This window comes from Neoarius graeffei, chromosome 3, assembly GCF_027579695.1.
Source record: "Neoarius graeffei isolate fNeoGra1 chromosome 3, fNeoGra1.pri, whole genome shotgun sequence".
NCBI lineage: Eukaryota > Metazoa > Chordata > Actinopteri > Siluriformes > Ariidae > Neoarius > Neoarius graeffei.
Genome location: NC_083571.1, coordinates 32928834 through 32950014, shown reverse-complemented (window position 1 = coordinate 32950014; position 21181 = coordinate 32928834). Strand labels below are relative to the sequence as shown.

At 43.0% G+C, this 21181-nt stretch overlaps 1 protein-coding gene and 1 non-coding gene across 4 annotated transcripts in view; one reads left to right on the top strand and one right to left on the bottom strand.

The window, feature by feature from the left end:
- The window catches only part of fam114a1 (family with sequence similarity 114 member A1), a 37100-nt gene extending 21961 nt beyond the window's left edge, over positions 1-15139 (bottom strand). For 2 of the 3 annotated variants that reach the window (XM_060916692.1, XM_060916694.1), the window contains exons 1-6: positions 15062-15139; positions 10279-10587; positions 10103-10187; positions 9570-9769; positions 307-441; positions 69-221 (exon numbers count right to left, since the gene is read on the bottom strand). In XM_060916692.1, the coding sequence (XP_060772675.1) occupies positions 69-221; positions 307-441; positions 9570-9769; positions 10103-10187; positions 10279-10581 (876 nt within the window). In that variant the 5' untranslated portion in view covers positions 10582-10587; positions 15062-15139. Of the gene's footprint in view, positions 1-68; positions 222-306; positions 442-9569; positions 9770-10102; positions 10188-10278; positions 10588-15045 lie in introns of all 3 variants that reach the window. The other variant, XM_060916693.1, reaches the window with a different exon arrangement.
- A 5608-nt stretch (positions 15140-20747) lies between these two features.
- Positions 20748-20819, top strand: trnap-agg (transfer RNA proline (anticodon AGG)). Its single transcript has one exon. It is a non-coding gene; the product is annotated as a tRNA-Pro (tRNA).
- Positions 20820-21181: the final 362 nt, after the last annotated feature.

Sequence of the window (21181 nt, the reverse complement as noted above, 5' to 3'; positions counted from 1 at the left end):
TGTGTGTGTGTGTGTGTGTGTGTGTGTGTGTGTGTGTGTGTGTGTGTGTGTGTAAATAAAACGCTCACCCTGCCCTCGCTCTCATTGCTCAGGATCTCCAGAGCTTCCAAGTGAGACAAACCTTGATAATCATCAAACAGGATGCCGTAATGAGCCATGGGTTCACACACCATCTGGCTGCTCAGCCTCTCACGCGCCTTCTCTTTGGCTTCCTTCAACATCTACAAAATACACGAGTATTAATTGAAAGTAAAAAGTGTTAACAAACACGTTCATTAGAAGTGTTGATCAGGGGGGGGCCCTTACCTGTGAGAGCGAGACAGTCCTCTGCATGAGGATTTTGGTCTTCTTATAGCCTGGGTCGCTCTCCGCCAACACAATCATCGTCTTCCTGCCAATGAACTCCAGCGCATCGAGTCCTCCGGTCAGCACAGACTTCCCCTAAGTGACAGAAAGAGTGAGAAATCCTTTAAATAATTTAAGGTAACACGGAGGAGTCATTTAACCTCGGAAAATGGCCACAAAATATAAATATGCAGCAGAAAATATGAATAATTGACGACTTTCTAATACCTACAGTTATTTCCTTTTCAGTGGAAAGTGGGCAGGGCTAATCATGGCTTAATTCTGCCTACGCCTTACCCTTACCAATCACACCGCTGATATCTGTTGTTCCTCCTGCATTGCATTTATCAAAACCATTCAAGTCTAAAACTGACAAGTACCCCTCGAGTCAGAACAAAAAGTACATGGGGTGGAGTCAGACCTGATCCAGCTCTTCCTACCTGGGCAGAGATGGGTGGGAGTGAGCCAAAAAAAAAAAGCTGGGTAAGTACAGTGGATATAAAAAGTGTACACACCTCGTTAAAATGATCGGTTTTTCTGATGTAAAAAAAAAATGAGCCCATGATAAATAATTTCAAAACTTTCCCACCTTTAATGTGACCTATAACCTGTACAATTCAATTGAAAAACAAACAAATCTGTTTGGGGGAAAAACATAAAAAAAAGTACAATAAGCTGGTTGCATAAGTATGCACACCCTTAAACTAATACTTTGTTGAAGCACCTTTTGATTTAATTACAGCATTCAGTCTTTTTGGGTTCACACCTGCCATCAGTTAAAATGACTCTGATTAACCCCAAATAAAGTTCAGACATTTACTCAGTTGCTCCTCCAGCAAAAGTTAGGGTTCATAGAGAGCTTACAAAGCATCAGAGGGATCTCATTGTTGAAAGGGATCAGTCAGGAGAAGGGTACAGAAAAAGGTTCCACAGCATTAGATATACCATGGAGCACAGTGAAGACAGTCATCAAGAAGTGGAGAAAATATGGGACAACAGTGATATTACCGAGAACTGGACGTCCCTCCAAAATTGATGAAAAGACAAGACGAAAACTGGTCAGGGAGGCTGCCAAGAGGCCGACAGCAACACTGAAGGAGCTGCAGGGATTTCTGGCGAGTACTGGTTGTGTATTACATGTGACAACAATCTCTCGTATTCTCCATATGTCTGGACTATGAAGTAGGGTCAAAGAAAAACATCCAGGCCCGGCTAAATTTTGCAAAAAAACCCCAAACAAACAAACAAAAAAAAAACACACATCAACTCTCCCAAAAGCATGTGGGAAAATGTGTTATGGTCTGATGAAACTAAAGTTGAACTTTTTGGCCACAATTCCAAAAGGTATGTTTGGTGCAAAAACAACACTGCGCATCACCAAAAGAACCCCATCCCCACGGTGAAGCATGGTGGTGGCAGCATCAAGTTTTGGGGTTGTTTTACTTCAGCTGGAATAGGGGCTTTAGTCAAGGTGGAGGGAATTATGAACAGTTCTAAATACCAGTCAATTTTGGCCCAAAACCTTCAGGTGTCTGCTAGACAGCTGAAGATGAAGAGGAATTTCATCTTTCAGCACGACAATGACCCCAAGCATACATCGAAATCAACAAAAGAATGGCTTCACCAGAAGAAAATCAAAGTTTTGGAACGGCCCAGCCAGAGCCCAGACCTAAATCCAATTGAAAATCTGTGGGGTGACCTGAAGAGGGCTGTGCACAAGAGATGCCCTCGCAATCTGACAGATTTGGAGCGCTTTTGCAAGGAAGAGTGGGCAAATATTGCCAAGTCTAGATGTGGCAGGCTGATAGACTCCGACCCAAAAAGACTGAATGCTGTAATTAAATTAAAAGGTGCTTCAACAAAGTATTAGTTTAAGGGTGTGCACACTTATGCAACCAGCTTATTGTACAATTTTTATTTTTTATGTTTTCCCCCTAACAGATTTATTTGTTTCTCAATTGAATTGTACAGGTTATAGGTCACATTAAAGGTGGGAAAAGTTTTGAAATTATTTATCATGGGCTCATTTTTTTTACATCAGAAAAACCGATCATTTTAACGAGGTGTGTACACTTTTTATATCCACTGTATAAGTATGTTTAATGTTTTTTGTTGTTTGTTTTCTATAGCATTGTTATACCTGCAAACTTTTGGAAACCAAAAAACCTAATAGCCAGTGTCCAGGGTCCATAGGTCCCTGGTCGAGTCCAGGGCGATGGCCTGGTGGGGGGTTCAGGGGGGCAAAGCCCCCCCGATGGAAAATGCTTTTAAGCAATTTAAACCTGAAAATTGGGATCTACTGCACTGTTTTGCAGATGACTTTTGAAATCCACATTAGCTGTCTTGGTTACCTTCCTCCTGCCACTGGTGACACAAAAATTCAAAACCGTATTAAAAATGACCTTTTATTGCATACTTTCCAACTGACAATGTGTATATAAATGATCCTTCTGTACTGATGCAAAGTGTTGTGTGTTAGCCATGTCATCAATGTGTTATATCAATGTATTATTAATGTATTAGCAAGTGAAATAAAATACAGTAACATGCAAACTTGGCATAACAGCAACATACTTTTCAATAAAAAGTATAGGAGTATAGGAGCCTGGTGAGGGACTTTGCTGTGTGGTGCAACAGGAACCATCTGCAGCTCAACACCTCGAAGACCAAGGAGCTGGTCATTGACTTTGGGAGGTCCAGACCAAGGTCACGACCAGTTCTGATCGAGGGAGTCGAGGTGGAGGCTGTGGATTCCTACAAGTACCTCGGGCTGTGGCTGGACAGCAAGCTGGACTGGACTTGCAACACCAATCACTTATGCAGGAAGGGACAGAGCAGGCTATACTTCCTTAGGAAGCTGCGGTCCTTTAACATCTGCAGGAAACTCCTGTGGATGTTCTATCAGTCTGTGGTTGCCAGTGTCCTGTTTTACACTGTGGTGTGCTGGGGGGGCAGCACATCCAAGAAGGACACATCCAGGCTGGACAAACTGATCAGGCAGGCTGGCTCCGTGATTGGCATGAAGCTGGACTCTCTGGTGACGGTGGGAGAGAAAAGGTCTATGGACAAACTATTGAACATCATGGACGATGCCAGTCACCCTCTGCACACCGTCATCAGCAACCAGAGGAGCCTGTTCAGTGACAGAATGCTCCGTCCCAAGAGCAGGACAAACAGACTCAAAAACTCCTTTGTCCCTCACGCCATCAGACTGTACAACTCCTCTCTGGGGGGAAGGAGGGGTAAACAGGGGGACAGAGGACAGGAAGGAGCAGTAGCCTAGCCTAACAATAAGCAATACGGACAATGTGCAATATAAAGTGCAATATAAAGTGCAATATCTCTCCTGCTGCCCCCCTTCCCCCCTTCCTCTCTTCCCCATATCTTATTCTTTTTATATTTGTATATGTAAATGCTTAATTTATTTTAATTTATTTAGAAGTTTTCTCTATTTCTTTTCTCTGTTTATCTGTAATGATGCTGCTGGAATCTTAATTTCCCTGAGGGAACCCTCCCAAGGGGATCAATAAAGTTTTATCTTATCAATCTAATCTAATCTAATCTAATCTGTGAGTGGCAAAAGTATGTGAACCTCTAGAATTAGCAGTTAATTTGAAGGTGAAATTAGAGTCAGGTGTTTTCAATCAATGGGATGACAATCAGGTGTGAGTGGGCACCCTGTTTTATTTAAAGAACAGGGGATCTATCAAAGTCTGAGCTTCACAACACATGTTTGTGGAAGTATATCATGGCACGAACAAAGGAGATTTCTGAGGACCTCAGAAAAAGCATTGTTGATGCTCATCAGGCTGGAAAAGGTTACAAAACCATCTCTAAAGAGTTTGGACTCCACCAATCCACAGTCAGACAGATTGTGTACAAATGGAGGAAATTCAAGACCATTGTTACCCTCCCCAGGAGTGGTCGACCAACAAAAATCACTCCAAGAGCAAGACGTGTAATAGTCGGCGAGGTCACAAAGGACCCCAGGGGAACTTCTAAGCAACTGAAGGCCTCTCTCACATTGGCTAATGTTAATATTCATAAGTCCACCGTCAGGAGAACACTGAACAACAATGGTGTGCATGGCAGGGTCACAAGGAGAAAGTCACTGCTCTCCAAAATGAACATTGCTGCTCATCTGCAGTTTGCTAAAGATCATGTGGACAAGCCAGAAGGCTATTGGAAAAATGTTTTGTCGACGGATGACACCAAAATAGAACATTTTGGTTTCAATGAGAAGCGTTATGTTTGGAGAAAGGAAAACACTGCATTCCAGCATAAGAACCTTATTCCATCTGTGAAACATGGTGGTGGTAGTATCATGGTTTGGGCCTGTTTTGCTGCATCTGCGCCAGGACGGCTTGCCGTCATTGATGGAACAATGAATTCTGAATTATACCAGCGAATTCTAAAGGAAAATGTCAGGACATCTGTCCATGAACTGAATCTCAAGAGAAGGTGGGTCAGGCAGCAAGACAACGACCCTAAGCACACAAGTCGTTCTACCAAAGAATGGTTAAAGAAGAATAAAGTGAATGTTTTGGAATGGCCAAGTCAAAGTCCTGACCTTAATCCAATGGAAATGTTGTGGAAGGACCTGAAGCGAGCAGTTCATGTGAGGAAACCCACCAACATCCCAGAGTTGAAGCTGTTCTGTACGGAGGAACGAGCTAAAATTCCTCCAAGCCGGTGTGCAGGACTGATCAACAGTTACCGGAAACATTTAGTTGCAGTTATTGCTGCACAAGGGGGTCACACCAGATACTGAAAGCAAAGGTTCACATACTTTTGCCATTCACAGATATGTAATATTGGATCGTTTTCTTCAATAAATAAATGACCAAGTATAATATTTTTGTCTCATTTGTTTAACTGGGTTCTCTTTATCTACTTTTAGGACTTGTGTGAAAATCTGATGATGTTTTAGGTCATATTTATGCGGAAATATAGAAAATTCTAAAGGCTTCACAAACTTTCAAGCACCAATGTACTATTTATTTAAAAAAAAAGTCATTTTTCAAAACATCAATTCCTTCTGATCATTTTTTTTTCTGGAATTACAGTGACATTACTGTCATAAAATTAAAGAACAGGTCCAGATCAATAAACATGTCAACAACACAAGGCAATTGGAAGCCCGTATTCAATAATCGCTTCTGTAAATAACACTTCTGCATTGATAATTTCCAATGTGTCAGAAGGAGCAACAAAAAAAGTACTTAGTTTGCTACTGGAATCAGAAGTATAGGCGAAAGATTTGTGCTTTTTCGTACCCATGCGGTTTTTGTCACTGATTCCTCCATGTCTGATTGAAAAGTTCTGGCGGCACACAGTGCAATGTGCGTGATTTTCCCCTTTTCGTGAAGGATGTATAACACCTGGATAACTTTGTGTATTCCTCTCGAAATGTCTGCAACTTGCGTTTTTGTTTGACCTTTTGTTTAGAAATTAGGTCATTACCATGCATGACACGATTACGTGCTTGTACTGAGCAACTGACCAATGGTGCTGGCGCTGAATACTGTTGTGCTAAAAATAGCCAGAGCCAATTACGATTCCTTGGTCATTTCCGCAACCCAGTATGCACTGTACAAGGAAGTAAAATGGCAGCAGTGCTGAGTGCAAAACAATGGCCGAGTTTAACAGCTAAGTTTTCACATTTTTATTTTCAGTGTTAATGAAAATATCATCAACAAAGGTTTGTTTTTCTTTTATTTCTACACAAAACAAAAAAATGGCAAAATTACGTAAAACCGTAACAAATTCATGAAAATCCGTAGCCCATAGCAAGACTGTGAAAACCGTAATGATTACCAGCAAACCGTAATAGTTGGCAGGTATGCATTGTGGAGGTTTAGGGTTTGGGTTAGATTTAAAGGAGGACTTGAATCAGATCCAGCTCCACCCCCTGGACTTTTGGTTCTGCAGAAGCTCTCCTAGGGAATGAAGCCTACTACTCTTTAATAGGGTAGGTTGACACATGCAAATTTTCTATCAAGCTCATATTGTACCAGTCAGAGGTGGACAAAGTACCCGACTTCATTACTTAAGTCAAAGTACAGATACCGCCGGTCAAATGTTACTTCGATACAAGTGAAAGTTGTCCAGTCAAATTTTTACTTAAGTTAAAGTCCTGAAGTACTTGCTTTTAAAAATACTTAAGTATTAAAAGTACATTTTCTGTCAACGCATTGTTGTATTATTGCCACAACGCTTACAAAACCTGATACCGTTACCAAAGACAGAAATGTGAATTCACAAAGTGAACGCATGCTGTGCCATCATGGTGGTTTAACGTTAAGCTAGCTAGTCAGTGACGCTCCACCTGACATGCTAGCAAACTCTTTTCAAATTCGAAAGCATACTGGGTAGCTAACGCTACTAGAAAAGAAAGATTTCTACATTGTGTTTATTGGCAAGATTATGCTAAAACATATTTCTGAAAGGACTTCAGATAAGTTAACGTTAGTCATGTTAGCGTAACTCTGTTTTTACATGCTAACTAAGAGTGTCCAAGTTAACTAGCTATATGTTAACGTTAACAGTGGACAAGGCTATGGCAACTTGGCAGGAAAATCCATAGAAAGTCATTTAACTAACCAGACTGCATAGCTATTGCAATGTTATCGCTAGTTCTAAAAGCACAGACAACTTCACTGCAAGCTTTCTCTTGGAATAAAACATCTATATACCTCAAGATGCATCCGCAGGTCAGACGGCGAGTTTTTGTAGGCTGTGATGTGGTTTGTTTTCGGCAAAAAAGCAAACATTTAAAACAAAACGAATCTTTAATCCTTTCTGAAAACTGAAACATGGGTTCTAGGTAAAGCCATGGGTGGGTGCGTGCGTTCGCCAGAAGAACCGCCTCCTTCCATTCTGCCATCAACTGATCATGTTCAAATAATGCTGCTGAGAAGTCAGTGATCTTGGTTTTATACAGTCTATAGATGTGACGTGACCCTAGTGATTACTGATAGACTGTCTCAGTGTCACCTGCAAAAAAAACATCACGTTTTACAACCCCGATTCCAAAAAAGTTGAGACAAAGTACAAATTGTAAATAAAAATGGAATGCAATAATTTACAAATCTCAAAAACTGATATTGTATTCACAATAGAACATAGACAACATATCAAATGTCGAAAGTTAGACATTTTGAAATTTCATGCCAAATATTGGCTCATTTGAAATTTCATGACAGCAACACATCTCAAAAAAGTTGGGACAGGGGCAATAAGAGGCTGGAAAAGTTAAAGGTACAAAAAAGGAACAGCTGGAGGACCAAATTGCAACTCAGTAGGTCAATTGGCAATAGGTCATTAACATGACTGGGTATAAAAAGAGCATCTTGGAGTGGCAGCGGCTCTCAGAAGTAAAGATGGGAAGAGGATCACCAATCCCCCTAATTCTGCGCCGACAAATAGTGGAGCAATATCAGAAAGGAGTTCGACAGTGTAAAATTGCAAAGAGTTTGAACATATCATCATCTACAGTGCATAATATCATTAAAAGATTCAGAGAATCTGGAAGAATCTCTGTGCGTAAGGGTCAAGGCCAGAAAACCATACTGGGTGCCCGTGATCTTCGGGCCCTTAGACGGCACTGCATCACATACAGGCATGCTTCTGTATTGGAAATCACAAAATGGGCTCAGGAATATTTCCAGAGAACATTATCTGTGAACACAATTCACCGTGCCATCCGCCGTTGCCAGCTAAAACTCTATAGTTCAAAGAAGAAGCCGTATCTAAACATGATCCAGAAGCGCAGACGTCTTCTCTGGGCCAAGGCTCATTTAAAATGGACTGTGGCAAAGTGGAAAACTGTTCTGTGGTCAGATGAATCAAAATTTGAAGTTCTTTATGGAAATCAGGGACGCCGTGTCATTTGGACTAAAGAGGAGAAGGACGACCCAAGTTGTTATCAGCGCTCAGTTCAGAAGCCTGCATCTCTGATGGTATGGGGTTGCATTAGTGCGTGTGGCATGGGCAGCTTACACATCTGGAAAGACACCATCAATGCTGAAAGGTATATCCAGGTTCTAGAGCAACATATGCTCCCATCCAGACGACATCTCTTTCAGGAAAGACCTTGCATTTTCCAACATGACAATGCCAAACCACATACTGCATCAATTACAGCATCATGGCTGCGTAGAAGAAGGGTCCGGGTACTGAACTGGCCAGCCTGCAGTCCAGATCTTTCACCCATAGAAAACATTTGGCGCATCATAAAACGGAAGATACAACAAAAAAGACCTAAGACAGTTGAGCAACTAGAATCCTACATTAGACAAGAATGGGTTAACATTCCTATCCCTAAACTTGAGCAACTTGTCTCCTCAGTCCCCAGACGTTTACAGACTGTTGTAAAGAGAAAAGGGGATGTCTCACAGTGGTAAACATGGCCTTGTCCCAACTTTTTTGAGATGTGTTGTTGTCATGAAATTTAAAATCACCTATTTTTTCTCTTTAAATGATACATTTTCTCAGTTTAAACATTTGATATGTCATCTATGTTCTATTCTGAATAAAATATGGAATTTTGAAACTTCCACATCATTGCATTCCGTTTTTATTTACAATTTGTACTTTGTCCCAACTTTTTTGGAATCGGGGTTGTAGAAAAGAAGAAAACATACAAAGCTGCTTCACAGTAACAAGTAACGAGGACCTTGATAGAAATGTAGTGGAGTGAAAAGTACGATATTTGCCTTTCAAATGTAGTGAAGTTAAAGTCATAAGTTTCCAAAAATAATACTCAAGTTAAGTACAGATACTCAAACAGTGTACTTAAGTGCAGTACTCATTACTGTCCACCTCTGGTACCAGTGAGTGCGGAGTCATCAGGTTCAGTTTGACACTGACCACAAGTGAAACAATTTCTGCACAGGGGCAGCTTCACCGTTTTGTTTCTCAGCAACTACTCAGAGGCCAGAACTGATTCATCAGAATGATGTTTTCTTAGAGCACACACTCAGCAGCGAAGCAAAACCTAATATTTTTGCTCATTATTTCACCTTTGTTGGTATAAATGTTTTCTTTTATAGAATGAATTGCAGGCAAATGTGCTGACAGGAAAAGGACAAAAAGTGACATTTGTATAACCCGAGAGATAACAGAGAGACAAGAACGACTAACAGAGTAAAAGATACTGACGGAATAACAGCTGTACAGAATGATAACGACAGGCTGATAGAGAGATGGAGGTCAGCACTAACTGTGTTTTGCATAGCGCTGGTGATGGAGGAAAACACTCCTCTGTTGGTTGGGCTGATGGGCTGAGCCACGGAGTCGTCGTCGTCCTCCTCCTCATGATGTTCATGAGGTTCTTCAGCCTCCAGGGCTTCCTCGCACGATGATGTGCTGCGCATCCGCAAGGCCACGCCCGCTTTCTCTCGAACGGAGCTTAATCCCTGACCTAGATATCAGGTAACAGAAACAACAAAGTTCATAGAATATAAACATTGAGGGATCAAGATGAAGAAGTTAGTAATTGGCCAGTGAAGGCAAGTTAGATGGTACCAACTGACCAACACTGAAGATTGAGATGGTACTGACTTCCTGTGAGTCAGTAAGAAGTTACTGACCCAGAGTGGTGAATTTTATATGGTACCAACACGCTGTGTGGAATTAGATGGTGAGGGACAAGAGGGTCCTGACCCACCGTGGAAGGGATAGACTGTATAGATCCATTGTTTGGGTTATTATAGTAACAGATATATGGCAAAGTGGCTGCCATGGTGACACACACCTACTGTGGAGGTGGCGGTCGTCAACAAGGACTTCCCCCAGGATCCCCAACCACCCCAAACTTTCGATGTGGGCTGCTCTGAGGGCTGGGAAACACCACACACACACACAAACTCAGAAATTACATCCCATTAAAAACACTGCCATGATCACACATTATGGCTTACACACTCCTACCTCTGCGTCCCCTTCCACAACCTCTGGTTCCAAGCTCACGGTTTCGCTGCATTCGGTCACCTGATCACAGCAGTGTTCCTCTGATTGGTGCTTTGGTGGCTCTGTGACCTGGCTGACTGAAGCACATTCTTCTGCACCCTCGCTGGTCAGCTTATGCTCTGGTGCGCCCACTGGGAGAGAAGGACTGGAAGAAGGTTCGTCTGTTTTGTCTGCAACTACAGGAGCGTGTTCATCTGAAGGCGTTTTAAAAGCAGGAGGGTCAGGGGGTACAGTGGTGTCACCCAATACTTCTTCTTCTGACATGGTGCCCTGTGAAGATGCAAACACATGAAAATGTGTCCAACTTTCAAACAGCACAGTCATAACAGTTAATAACTAGCATACTAACAACTCTGAGTACATTCCAATGACAAAGATGCGAAGGACAAGTCACTGATGAAAAGTTCTTGCCAAAATATGTTGTTTTCTGAAAGTTCACTGCAATAGCAATATCATTAAACTCATTTATATGCAAATGAGCTTTTCAATAAACGGTTATATCTGACTTTATTAGTGAATAGATTCTTGATATTTATAAAATTCCCGATGCTCCATCACCATTGGGTGTGTAAGATGTGGAAATATCCATCAGTCCGATCAGTTCTTCTCTCTGGCCATATATTTTAATGTAAACATGTTTATAAATCATTACAGCAAGGAGCTGCATGGCAGAAACAAACCAAACCAAACATCATTTCATTTATTTATCTAGTTCTACTAGAATGAGATAGTTAGAAAAGAAAGAAAGAAAAAATATATTTGACAGATTGATAGACATACAAGTGACAGCTCGACAGACAGACAGGCAGAAAGACAGATAGCTCAACAGACAGATAGCTTGACAGACAGAGACAACAGACAGACATACAGATAGACAGACATCCACCAGTGATAGACAGATATACAGCAGAGAGACAGACAGACACAGATCCAGCAGTGATAGAGAGACACAAGGCCAGACAGCTCTACAGACAGACGAGAGAGACACACAACAGACAAACATACAGCTCGACAGGCAGATGAGAGAGAGAGAGAGAGAGAGACAGCAGACAACCATACAGCAGACAGACAGAGAGACACAACAGACAGACATACAGCAGAGAGACAGACAGATGGATATCCACCAGTGATAGAGAGACATACAGCAGAGAGACAGACAGATGGATATCCACCAGTGATAGAGAGACATACACCAGAGAGACAGACAGACAGATATCTACCAGTGATAGAGAGACATACAGCAGAGAGACAGACAGACGGATATCCACCAGCGATAGAGAGACAGACAGACGGATATCCACCAGCGATAGAGAGACATACAGCAGCAAAACAGACAGACGGATATCCACCAGTGATAGAGAGACAGACAGACGGATATCCACCAGTGATAGAGAGACAGACAGACGGATATCCACCAGTGATAGAGAGACATACAGCAGAGAGACAGACAGATGGATATCCACCAGCAACTGACAGACATACAGCAGAGAGACAGACAGACGGATATCCACCAGCGATAGAGAGACAGACAGACGGAGATCCACCAGCGATAGAGAGACATACAGCAGCAAGACAGACAGACGGATATCCACCAGCGATAGAGAGACAGACAGATGGATATCCACCAGTGATAGAGAGACATACAGCAGAGAGACAGACAGACGGATATCCACCAGTGATAGAGAGACAGACAGATGGATATCCACCAGAGAGTCAGACAGATGGATATCCACCAGTGATAGAGAGACATGCAGCAGAGAGACAGACAGATGGATATCCACCAGTGATAGAGAGACATACAGCAGAGAGACAGACAGACAGATATCTACCAGTGATAGAGAGACATACAGCAGAGAGACAGACAAATGGATATCCACCAGCAACTGACAGACATACAGCAGAGAGACAGACAGACGGATATCCACCAGTGATAGAGAGACAGACAGATGGATATCCACCAGAGAGTCAGACAGATGGATATCCACCAGTGATAGAGAGACATGCAGCAGAGAGTCAGACAGATGGATATCCACCAGTGATAGAGAGACATACAGCAGAGAGACAGACAGACAGATATCTACCAGTGATAGAGAGACATACAGCAGAGAGACAGACAGACGGATATCCACCAGCGATAGAGAGACAGACAGACGGATATCCACCAGCGATAGAGAGACATACAGCAGCAAAACAGACAGACGGATATCCACCAGTGATAGAGAGACAGACAGATGGATATCCACCAGTGATAGAGAGACAGACAGACGGATATCCACCAGTGATAGAGAGACATACAGCAGAGAGACAGACAAATGGATATCCACCAGCAACTGACAGACATACAGCAGAGAGACAAACAGACGGATATCCACCAGCGATAGAGAGACAGACAGACGGATATCCACCAGCGATAGAGAGACATACAGCAGCAAGACAGACAGACGGATATCCACCAGCGATAGAGAGACAGACAGACGGATATCCACCAGTGATAGAGAGACATACAGCAGAGAGACAGACAGACGGATATCCACCAGTGATAGAGAGACAGACAGATGGATATCCACCAGAGAGTCAGACAGACGGATATCCACCAGTGATAGAGAGACATGCAGCAGAGAGACAGACATATGGATATCCACCAATGATAGAGAGACATACAGCAGAGAGACAGACAGACGGATATCCACCAGTGATAGAGAGACATACAGCAGAGAGACAGACAGACAGATATCTACCAGTGATAGAGAGACATACAGCAGAGAGACAGACAGACGGATATCCACCAGCGATAGAGAGACAGACAGACGGATATCCACCAGCGATAGAGAGACATACAGCAGCAAAACAGACAGACGGATATCCACCAGTGATAGAGAGACAGACAGACGGATATCCACCAGTGATAGAGAGACATACAGCAGAGAGACAGACAGATGGATATCCACCAGCAACTGACAGACATATAGCAGAGAGACAGACAGACGGATATCCACCAGCGATAGAGAGACAGACAGACGGATATCCACCAGCGATAGAGAGACATACAGCAGCAAGACAGACAGACGGATATCCACCAGCGATAGAGAGACAGACAGACGGATATCCACCAGTGATAGAGAGACATACAGCAGAGAGACAGACAGACGGATATCCACCAGTGATAGAGAGACAGACAGATGGATATCCAGCAGAGAGTCAGACAGACGGATATCCACCAGTGATAGAGAGACATGCAGCAGAGAGACAGACATATGGATATCCACCAATGATAGAGAGACATACAGCAGAGAGACAGACAGACGGATATCCACCAGTGATAGAGAGACAGACAGATGGATATCCACCAGCGATAGAGAGACAGACAGATGGCTATCCACCAGAGAGTCAGACAGACGGATATCCACCAGTGATAGAGAGACAGACAGACAGATATCCACCAGTGATAGAGAGACATAAGGCCAGACAGACAGCTCTACAGACAGACAAGAGAGACACACCACAGAGAAACATACAGCAGACAGACAGCTCGACAGACAGATGAAAGAGAGTCAACAGACAGCCATACAGCAGACAGACAAACAGACCAAAGACAGACATACAGACAGACAGCTCAACAGACAGACAGGCAAATTCCAGTCCATTAGCCAAAGAAACAAGGATTACCATTTTCAGGCAGACAGACAAAAAAAAATCAGACAGATGCATAAATGTATCTGTATGTATAATGTAAATCAATCGAGACTTCAGTCCTGATATCTCACACACAGTGACATCCTCTGGGCCACAGAGCTGCTAGTTTAAAGAAGAGCCAGCTTTCTTTCTTTCTCTCATTATCTCTAGCCACTTTATCCTGTTCTACAGGGTCGCAGGAGCCTATCCCAGCTGACTACAGGCGAAAGGCCAGAGCACCCAGAGGAAACCCATGGGGGGGACATGCAAACTCCGCACAGAAAGACCCTCGCCGGCCACAGGGCTTGAACCTGGACTTTCTTGCTGTGAGGCGACAGCACTAACCACTACACCACCATGCCGCCCCTCAGTCTTTATCTATCTATACAGTTTTCAGACAGACAGACAGACAAATAAAGCCTGGTTCATTCTCAAAAAGAAAGAAAGAAAGAAAGAGAGACAGACAGACGGATATCCACTAGATAGATAGATAGATAGATAGATAGATAGATAGATAGATAGAGAAAGAAAGATGGCTCTTCTTTAAACTCAGCACTACAGTACACGTCACTCGCAGCTCTGTGGCCCAGAGGATATCAGGACTGAAGTCTCGATTTTCACACAGCTGCAGAGTGAACAGTCAGAAACCAGCTGTTCCCCAAAAACATCTGAGTTTCCTCACACTGTCCTTCTGCTCTGTTTTTACTTTGATGTAAATGATCAGAGATCAGCATGTGACTGACTGCAGGAACACAAGCAGAGCCTTATGCTGACTGAATGAATGAGAGACTCTGTGTGTGTGTGTGTGTGTGGTCGCATAACTGACACTTGTAAATGATGATTATTCTGAAACATTTGTATCATTTTAAACATTCTGCTCGAGCGATGCGGTTTATCGGTTGATCGGTTTATCGAGTAATCAGTAAAACACACAACTTCATTACAAACACAAAACAACACGAGCTCCATCTCTCTCTCTCTCTCTCTCTCTCTCTCTCCACACTGAGATCCGCGCATAAATAAACGCAATAAAGTAAAAGAGACTGAAACACACACCGCTGTGTGAGCTTACCGGTGTCTGGGACAGCGCGCGCAGCCCGTTTCCGCCCAGCCAGGAGCTCGCGCGCCACGTCGGCAGCCCGGACCACGCACACTGTGGACCGTGACGTCACTTGAACTCTCAGAACTTTACCTCATACAAGCGGACAACAGCAACACCCTTCATTTCTCAGGGAAAAAAAAAAACATAATCGACATCACGAAGAAGCGTTAATATTGACGTCATCAAACGTTTGAGAATGTAAACAAACAAACAAACAAACAAACAAGTGCAACATTACAGGATTTATCTGTAATTAATTTATGTGTCAAGTATTTCAAGAACAAACCTATTACAACAGCGTCACACAAAACTTGAAGCACACTTTGTTTACTGTAGCATTACAGTGACCGGTTCAAACCTCTTCCAGCATGACAATGCTCCCCTGCACAAAGCGAGCTCCATATAGACATCATGTGTTTGGGGCGGCACAGTGGTCAGCCCTGTGATGACCTGGCGACTTGTCCAGTGTGTACCCCGCCTTTCGCCCGTAGTCAGCTGGGATAGGCTCCAGCTTGCCTGCGACGCTGTAGAACAGGATAAAGCGGCTAGAGATAATGAGATGAGATGAGATCCAACCCTTTGGGATGAACTGGAACTGGAGCCTCAACATCCCAACATCAGAGCCTGCTCTCATTAATACTCTTGTAGCTGAGTGAACACAAATCCCCACAGCCGCACCCCAAAATCTAGAAGAAAGGCTTCCCAGACCTCTAAGCCCAGCGCATACTTTCCCGATTTCATCAGGGCTTTGTGCGTCGGGCGATCGGTTACGAGTATAAGGGCCCGATTTGATCGGTTCAAAATTCCCCGCACACATTTGCGAGACATCGTACACATTCAGCCCGAATAGATGGTCACATGTTCAAGATATCACGTGATAGTGGTTAGTGCTGTCGCTTCACAGCAAGAAGGTCTGGGTTCGAGCCCCGTGGCCGACGAGGGCCTTTCTGTGCGGAGTTTGCATGTTCTCCCCGTGTCCGCGTGGGTTTCCTCCGGGTGCTCTGGTTTCCCCCACAGTCCAAAGACATGCAGGTTAGGTTAACTGCTGACTCTAAATTGACCGTAGGTGTGAATGTGAGTGTGAATGGTTGTCTGTGTCTATGTGTCAGCCCTGTGATGACCTGGCGACTTGTCCAGGGTGTACCCTGCCTTTCGCCCGTAGTCAGCTGGGATAGGCTCCAGCTTGCCTGCGACCCTGTAGAACAGGATAAAGCGGCTAGAGATAATGAGATGAAATATACATACATAGAGAAGTATTAAATTTTGAATATTAGGGCAGCACGGTGGTGTCGTGGTTAGCACGCTCGCCTCACAACAAGAAGGTTCCGGGTTCATGGCCGGTGAGGGCCTTTCTGTGTGGAGTTTGCATGTTCTCCCCGTGCCTGTGTGGGTTCCTCTGGGTGCTCTGGTTTCCCCCACAATCCAAAGACATGCAGTTAGGTTGACGTGGGGCGGCCTTGGGCTGAGGTGCCCTTGAGCAAGGTGCCTGACCCCTGACTGCTCCCCGGGCGCTCTGCTGTGGCTGCCCACTGCTCTAAATGTGTGTGTGTTCACTGCTTCAGATGGGTTAAATGCAGAGGATGAATTTCACTGTGCTTGAAGTGTGCATGTGACAAATAAAGTTTTTTTTTAATATTAGAATCAAAAAGGGATAATAATCCCAACTAGACAAATCAATAATAAGAATTTATTCTAATTTGTTCAGTCGTTCGTAAAATTCAACTTGTTCTGGGATTCCGGACAAGTGATTTCTGTACCACTGACAATGCTATAATACTTTACCAGGCGTTTTCAAAGCTGACATGATTACAGCCATAGCCTCGTTCCTCTTCTCCCATTTGCTGTATTCAGGTGAACTAATGCCATAAAGACAGGTGGACGCTTCCTAAAGCGACACAAGTTGTGCTTCCCGGTCTGCAGTCCACGTGTCATCAATCCTGGCATTCCAATTGGCTGTTTAAAATTATCGTAACTGATGAGATCGTAGTAACAACCAGGGGCGCAGATAGGATTTTTGAACTGAGGGGGACTGAGCTGTCAGCAAATGGTTCCATTTTGTGTATATATGTGTGTGTGTGTGTGTGTGTGTGTATGTATATACACTACCGTTCAAAAGTTTGGGGTCACTTTGAAATGTCCTTATTTTTGAAAGAAAAGCACTGTTCTTTTCAATGAAGATCCCTTTAAACTAATCAGAAATCCACTCTATACATTGCTAATGTGGTAAATGACTATTCTAGCTGCAAATGTCTGGTTTTTTGGTGCAATATCTCCATAGGTGTATAGAGGCCCATTTCCAGCAACTCTCACTCCAGTGTTCTAATGGTACAATGTGTTTGCTCATTGCCTCAGAAGGCTAATGGATGATTAGAAAACCCTTGTACAATCATGTTAGCACAGCTGAAAACAGTTGAGCTCTTTAGAGAAGCTATAAAACTGACCTTCCTTTGAGCAGATTGAGTTTCTGGAGCATCACATTTGTGGGGTCGATTAAATGCTCAAAATGGCCAGAAAAATGTCTTGACTATATTTTCTATTCATTTTACAACTTATGGTGGTAAATAAAAGTGTGACTTTTCATGGAAAACACAAAATTGTCTGGGTGACCCCAAACTTTTGAACGGTAGTGTGTATACATGTTATTTCACCTCCCTCACTGCCATCACCAGGAACTACCTGCAGGCCAGGACAATGATAACATTTTAACATAGCCTATGGAAATCCAAAGTTTACACATTATCATCACGCACAGAAACTGCAAAACTGCAAAACTAGTTTTAAAACCGCTAAGTTCCAACTGTTAAACATAGCGAGAGGCTGGGCTACGTGTGTGTGTGAAGTGTAAACCAGTGCATCCTGACTTTCTAACTATGCCTGTGTGTTGCGTGAGCAGCAGTCAGTCAACAACTCTTCGCAAAGTTTCCTTATGAAACAATATGCTCGCTGAAATTATGTCAGGGAACGCCAGATTAAACATTAAAACTGCCTTCTGAGCACTGTATCTACAGGCTACCACCGAAAGAAGGAGGCTACCAGAAAGGCATCTCTACTCCGTATGATTTTACTTTCACTACGACATTACTTTGAACAGACTATCAAAAAATTGCAAGGTGATATGATAAAGTAAGGCACAGTTTACTTACAGTCGGTTTTTTTTTTTGAAAAAACGATGCAATCGTTTTCTGCCTTTTGGCACCCTTCATCATGCCGTGTTGGGGTCCTGAACTAGGAGGCGCTGTCCCCGATATGCCTGTCAAACTTGTTGTGGGTAACCATAGCAACCAAGCTCGAGCTCGCAACCCATGCAGTCTGCGCAGTTGCAACTATGTATGTACTGCTGTGCACCTCAATAAACCGAATGGTAATTAGTCTTTTGATTTTTCCGTGAGGTTTGCCTTATGCAAAGAAAGACAGCATAGACGTTTTTTCCTTCCTATAAGTGGGGGGACCGAACAAGGTGAATTTAAATCTGGGTGGGACGAATCCCCCCCGTCCCCCCCTCTATCTGCGCCCATGGTAACAACGCACACGCTACCATCTGTGTTGCGTACGAGGAGATCACGTCCGAAAATATCAAGACCAGTTTGATCTGAACCGAGCAACCGAGAACCAATGAAAACAGCTACGAGGTGCCGCTGCACACATTGACGATTCGCAAGCGATTTAATCGGCTTGACAAAATCGTAAGCGAATCGGGAAGGTGTGCGGGGGGTTTTATTATAATAGTAAACACAGGGGGAATAAATCTGTAATGAGATGTTCAACAAGGAAATATGGGTGTGATGGTTGGGGGCGTCACGGTGGTGTAGTGGTTAGCGCCGTTGCCTCCCAGCAAGAAGGTCCAGGTTCGAGCCCCATGGCCAGCGAGGGCCTTTCTGTGTGGAGTTTGTATGTTCTCCCCGTGCCCATGTGGGTTTCCTCCGGGTGCTCTGGTTTCCCCCACAGTCCAAAGGCATGCAGGTTAGGTTAACTGGTGACTCTAAATTGACCGTAGGTGTGAGTGTGAATGGTTGTCTGTGTCTATGTGTCAGCCCTGTGATGACCTGGCGACTTGTCCAGGGTGTACCCCACCTTTCGCCCATAGTCAGCTGGGATAGGCTCCAGCTTGCCTGCGACCCTGTAGAACAGGATAAAGTGGCTAGAGATAATGAGATGAGATGGTTGGGGGGTGCACACACTTTTGGCGATACGGTGTATATGTTTCCTTTTCCCCATAATTCTTCCGTTATATCAACACTATAAAAACTGACAGCGTTTTTTTTAATAATAATAGAAGAAGAACAACTTTATTCATCACACACTTGTGAAATTCCCCTCTGCATTTAACCCATCTGAAGCAGTGAACACACACGCATACATACCCAGAGCAGTGGGCAGCCACGCTAACAGCACGCAGGGAGCGGTTGGGAGTTAGGTGCCTCGCTCAAGGGCACCTCAAGCCCAAGGTAGTCCCATGTTAACCTAACTGCATGTCTCTGAATTGTGGAGGAAACCGGAGCACCTGGAGGAAACCCACATAGACCATGCAAACTCCACACAGAAAGGCCCCCACCGGCCGCTGGGCTTGAACCCAGAACCTTCTTGTTGTGAGGCAACTGTGCGAACCACTACACCACCATATAATAATAATGAAAATGTACATGAAATAAAATAAAAATGCATAATTTTCCTGCCATAAAATTCCCAAAGCTTGAATAATAATAATAATAATAATAATGATGACCTCGTTCTATCCATGGTGTAAAAATGCAAATACTTGAAAATGTAAATAAAACAAAACAAAATAAAATGACAGCATCCATACGACATTAAAATTGAAACGATTAAAATAATAAAATTCATTCTGCAAAAATGAAATCGTTTGAGATAATTCAATAAAAATAAACTGATGTGTACAGGATTTATCTGCCATAACAATTTCCATAACAAAAGCAAGTCAATAAAAATAATATCTTGAAATTAAATTTAAAAAAAAAAAAAATAAATACAGGGAAAAAATGAACAAAAGGTAAAATAACGTATTATAATGTATACTATGTATTTCTGTAATATTTATCTGCTTCAGAGTTTTAAACCTAAAGCCAAAATGAAATAAAATATATTTTGTATATGTTATACATAAAATGAAAAGTTAGCTTCTTTAGTCTCTAACTTTTTTTAAAAAAAAGTTTTTAATTTTCATTTTAGTAGAAACAAGTCCTGAGTCATGAACAGAAACAGCACACAGTAACTACAGACAGTGCTGCCATAATTTTAATATTATTATAAGTCAATAAACTTTATAAATATTATAAATAAATATGTCAATAAACAGTTGGGATTGGAAAGAGCGCGCGACCTGTGGCGGAAGTTGTAACCCGGAAGTGTTTAACGACAGGAGCGATCCGTTTCCATGGTGATGTTAATAACGCAGCTGTAGTTTGTCAGTAGCCTCCTGTGAGAGAGTGAGTGTGTGGAGTCGGACGCGGTTATAGACAGGAAGTGCACTATTTAGCGTGATAGTCTGCACTTTAAAGTGTTTTGAATGTTAGAACACAATTTCAGATATTGTGAAATATCAAAACCAAAACAATACATCGCCAAGAATATATTTAAAGCCATAAGCTAGTCATTCAATATTATTCATGGACTAAACATTTTAGCCGTTGAATCAACCGGCTCGTTGGTCTAGGGGTATGATTCTCGCTTAGGGTGCGAGAGGTCCCGGGTTCAAATCCCGGACGAGCCCACTATTTTATAAACTTAAGAACTAATTCAATTTGATAAATATATCATAAAAATAAACTGTAAAGTATTCAGAATCAGAAGCACTTTATTGCCAGGTATGTTACACACACGAGGAATTTGAGTCCGGTTCAACTTAGCTTTCATAGTACAGACAGAAAGAAAGTCTCATCTCATCTCATTATCTGTAGCCGCTTTATCCTGTTCTACAGGGTCGCAGGCAAGCTGGAGCCTATCCCAGCTGACTACGGGCGAAAGGCGGGGTACACCCTGGACAAGTCGCCAGGTCATCACAGGGCTGACACATAGACACAGACAACCATTCACACTCACATTCACACCTACGGTCAATTTAGAGTCACCAGT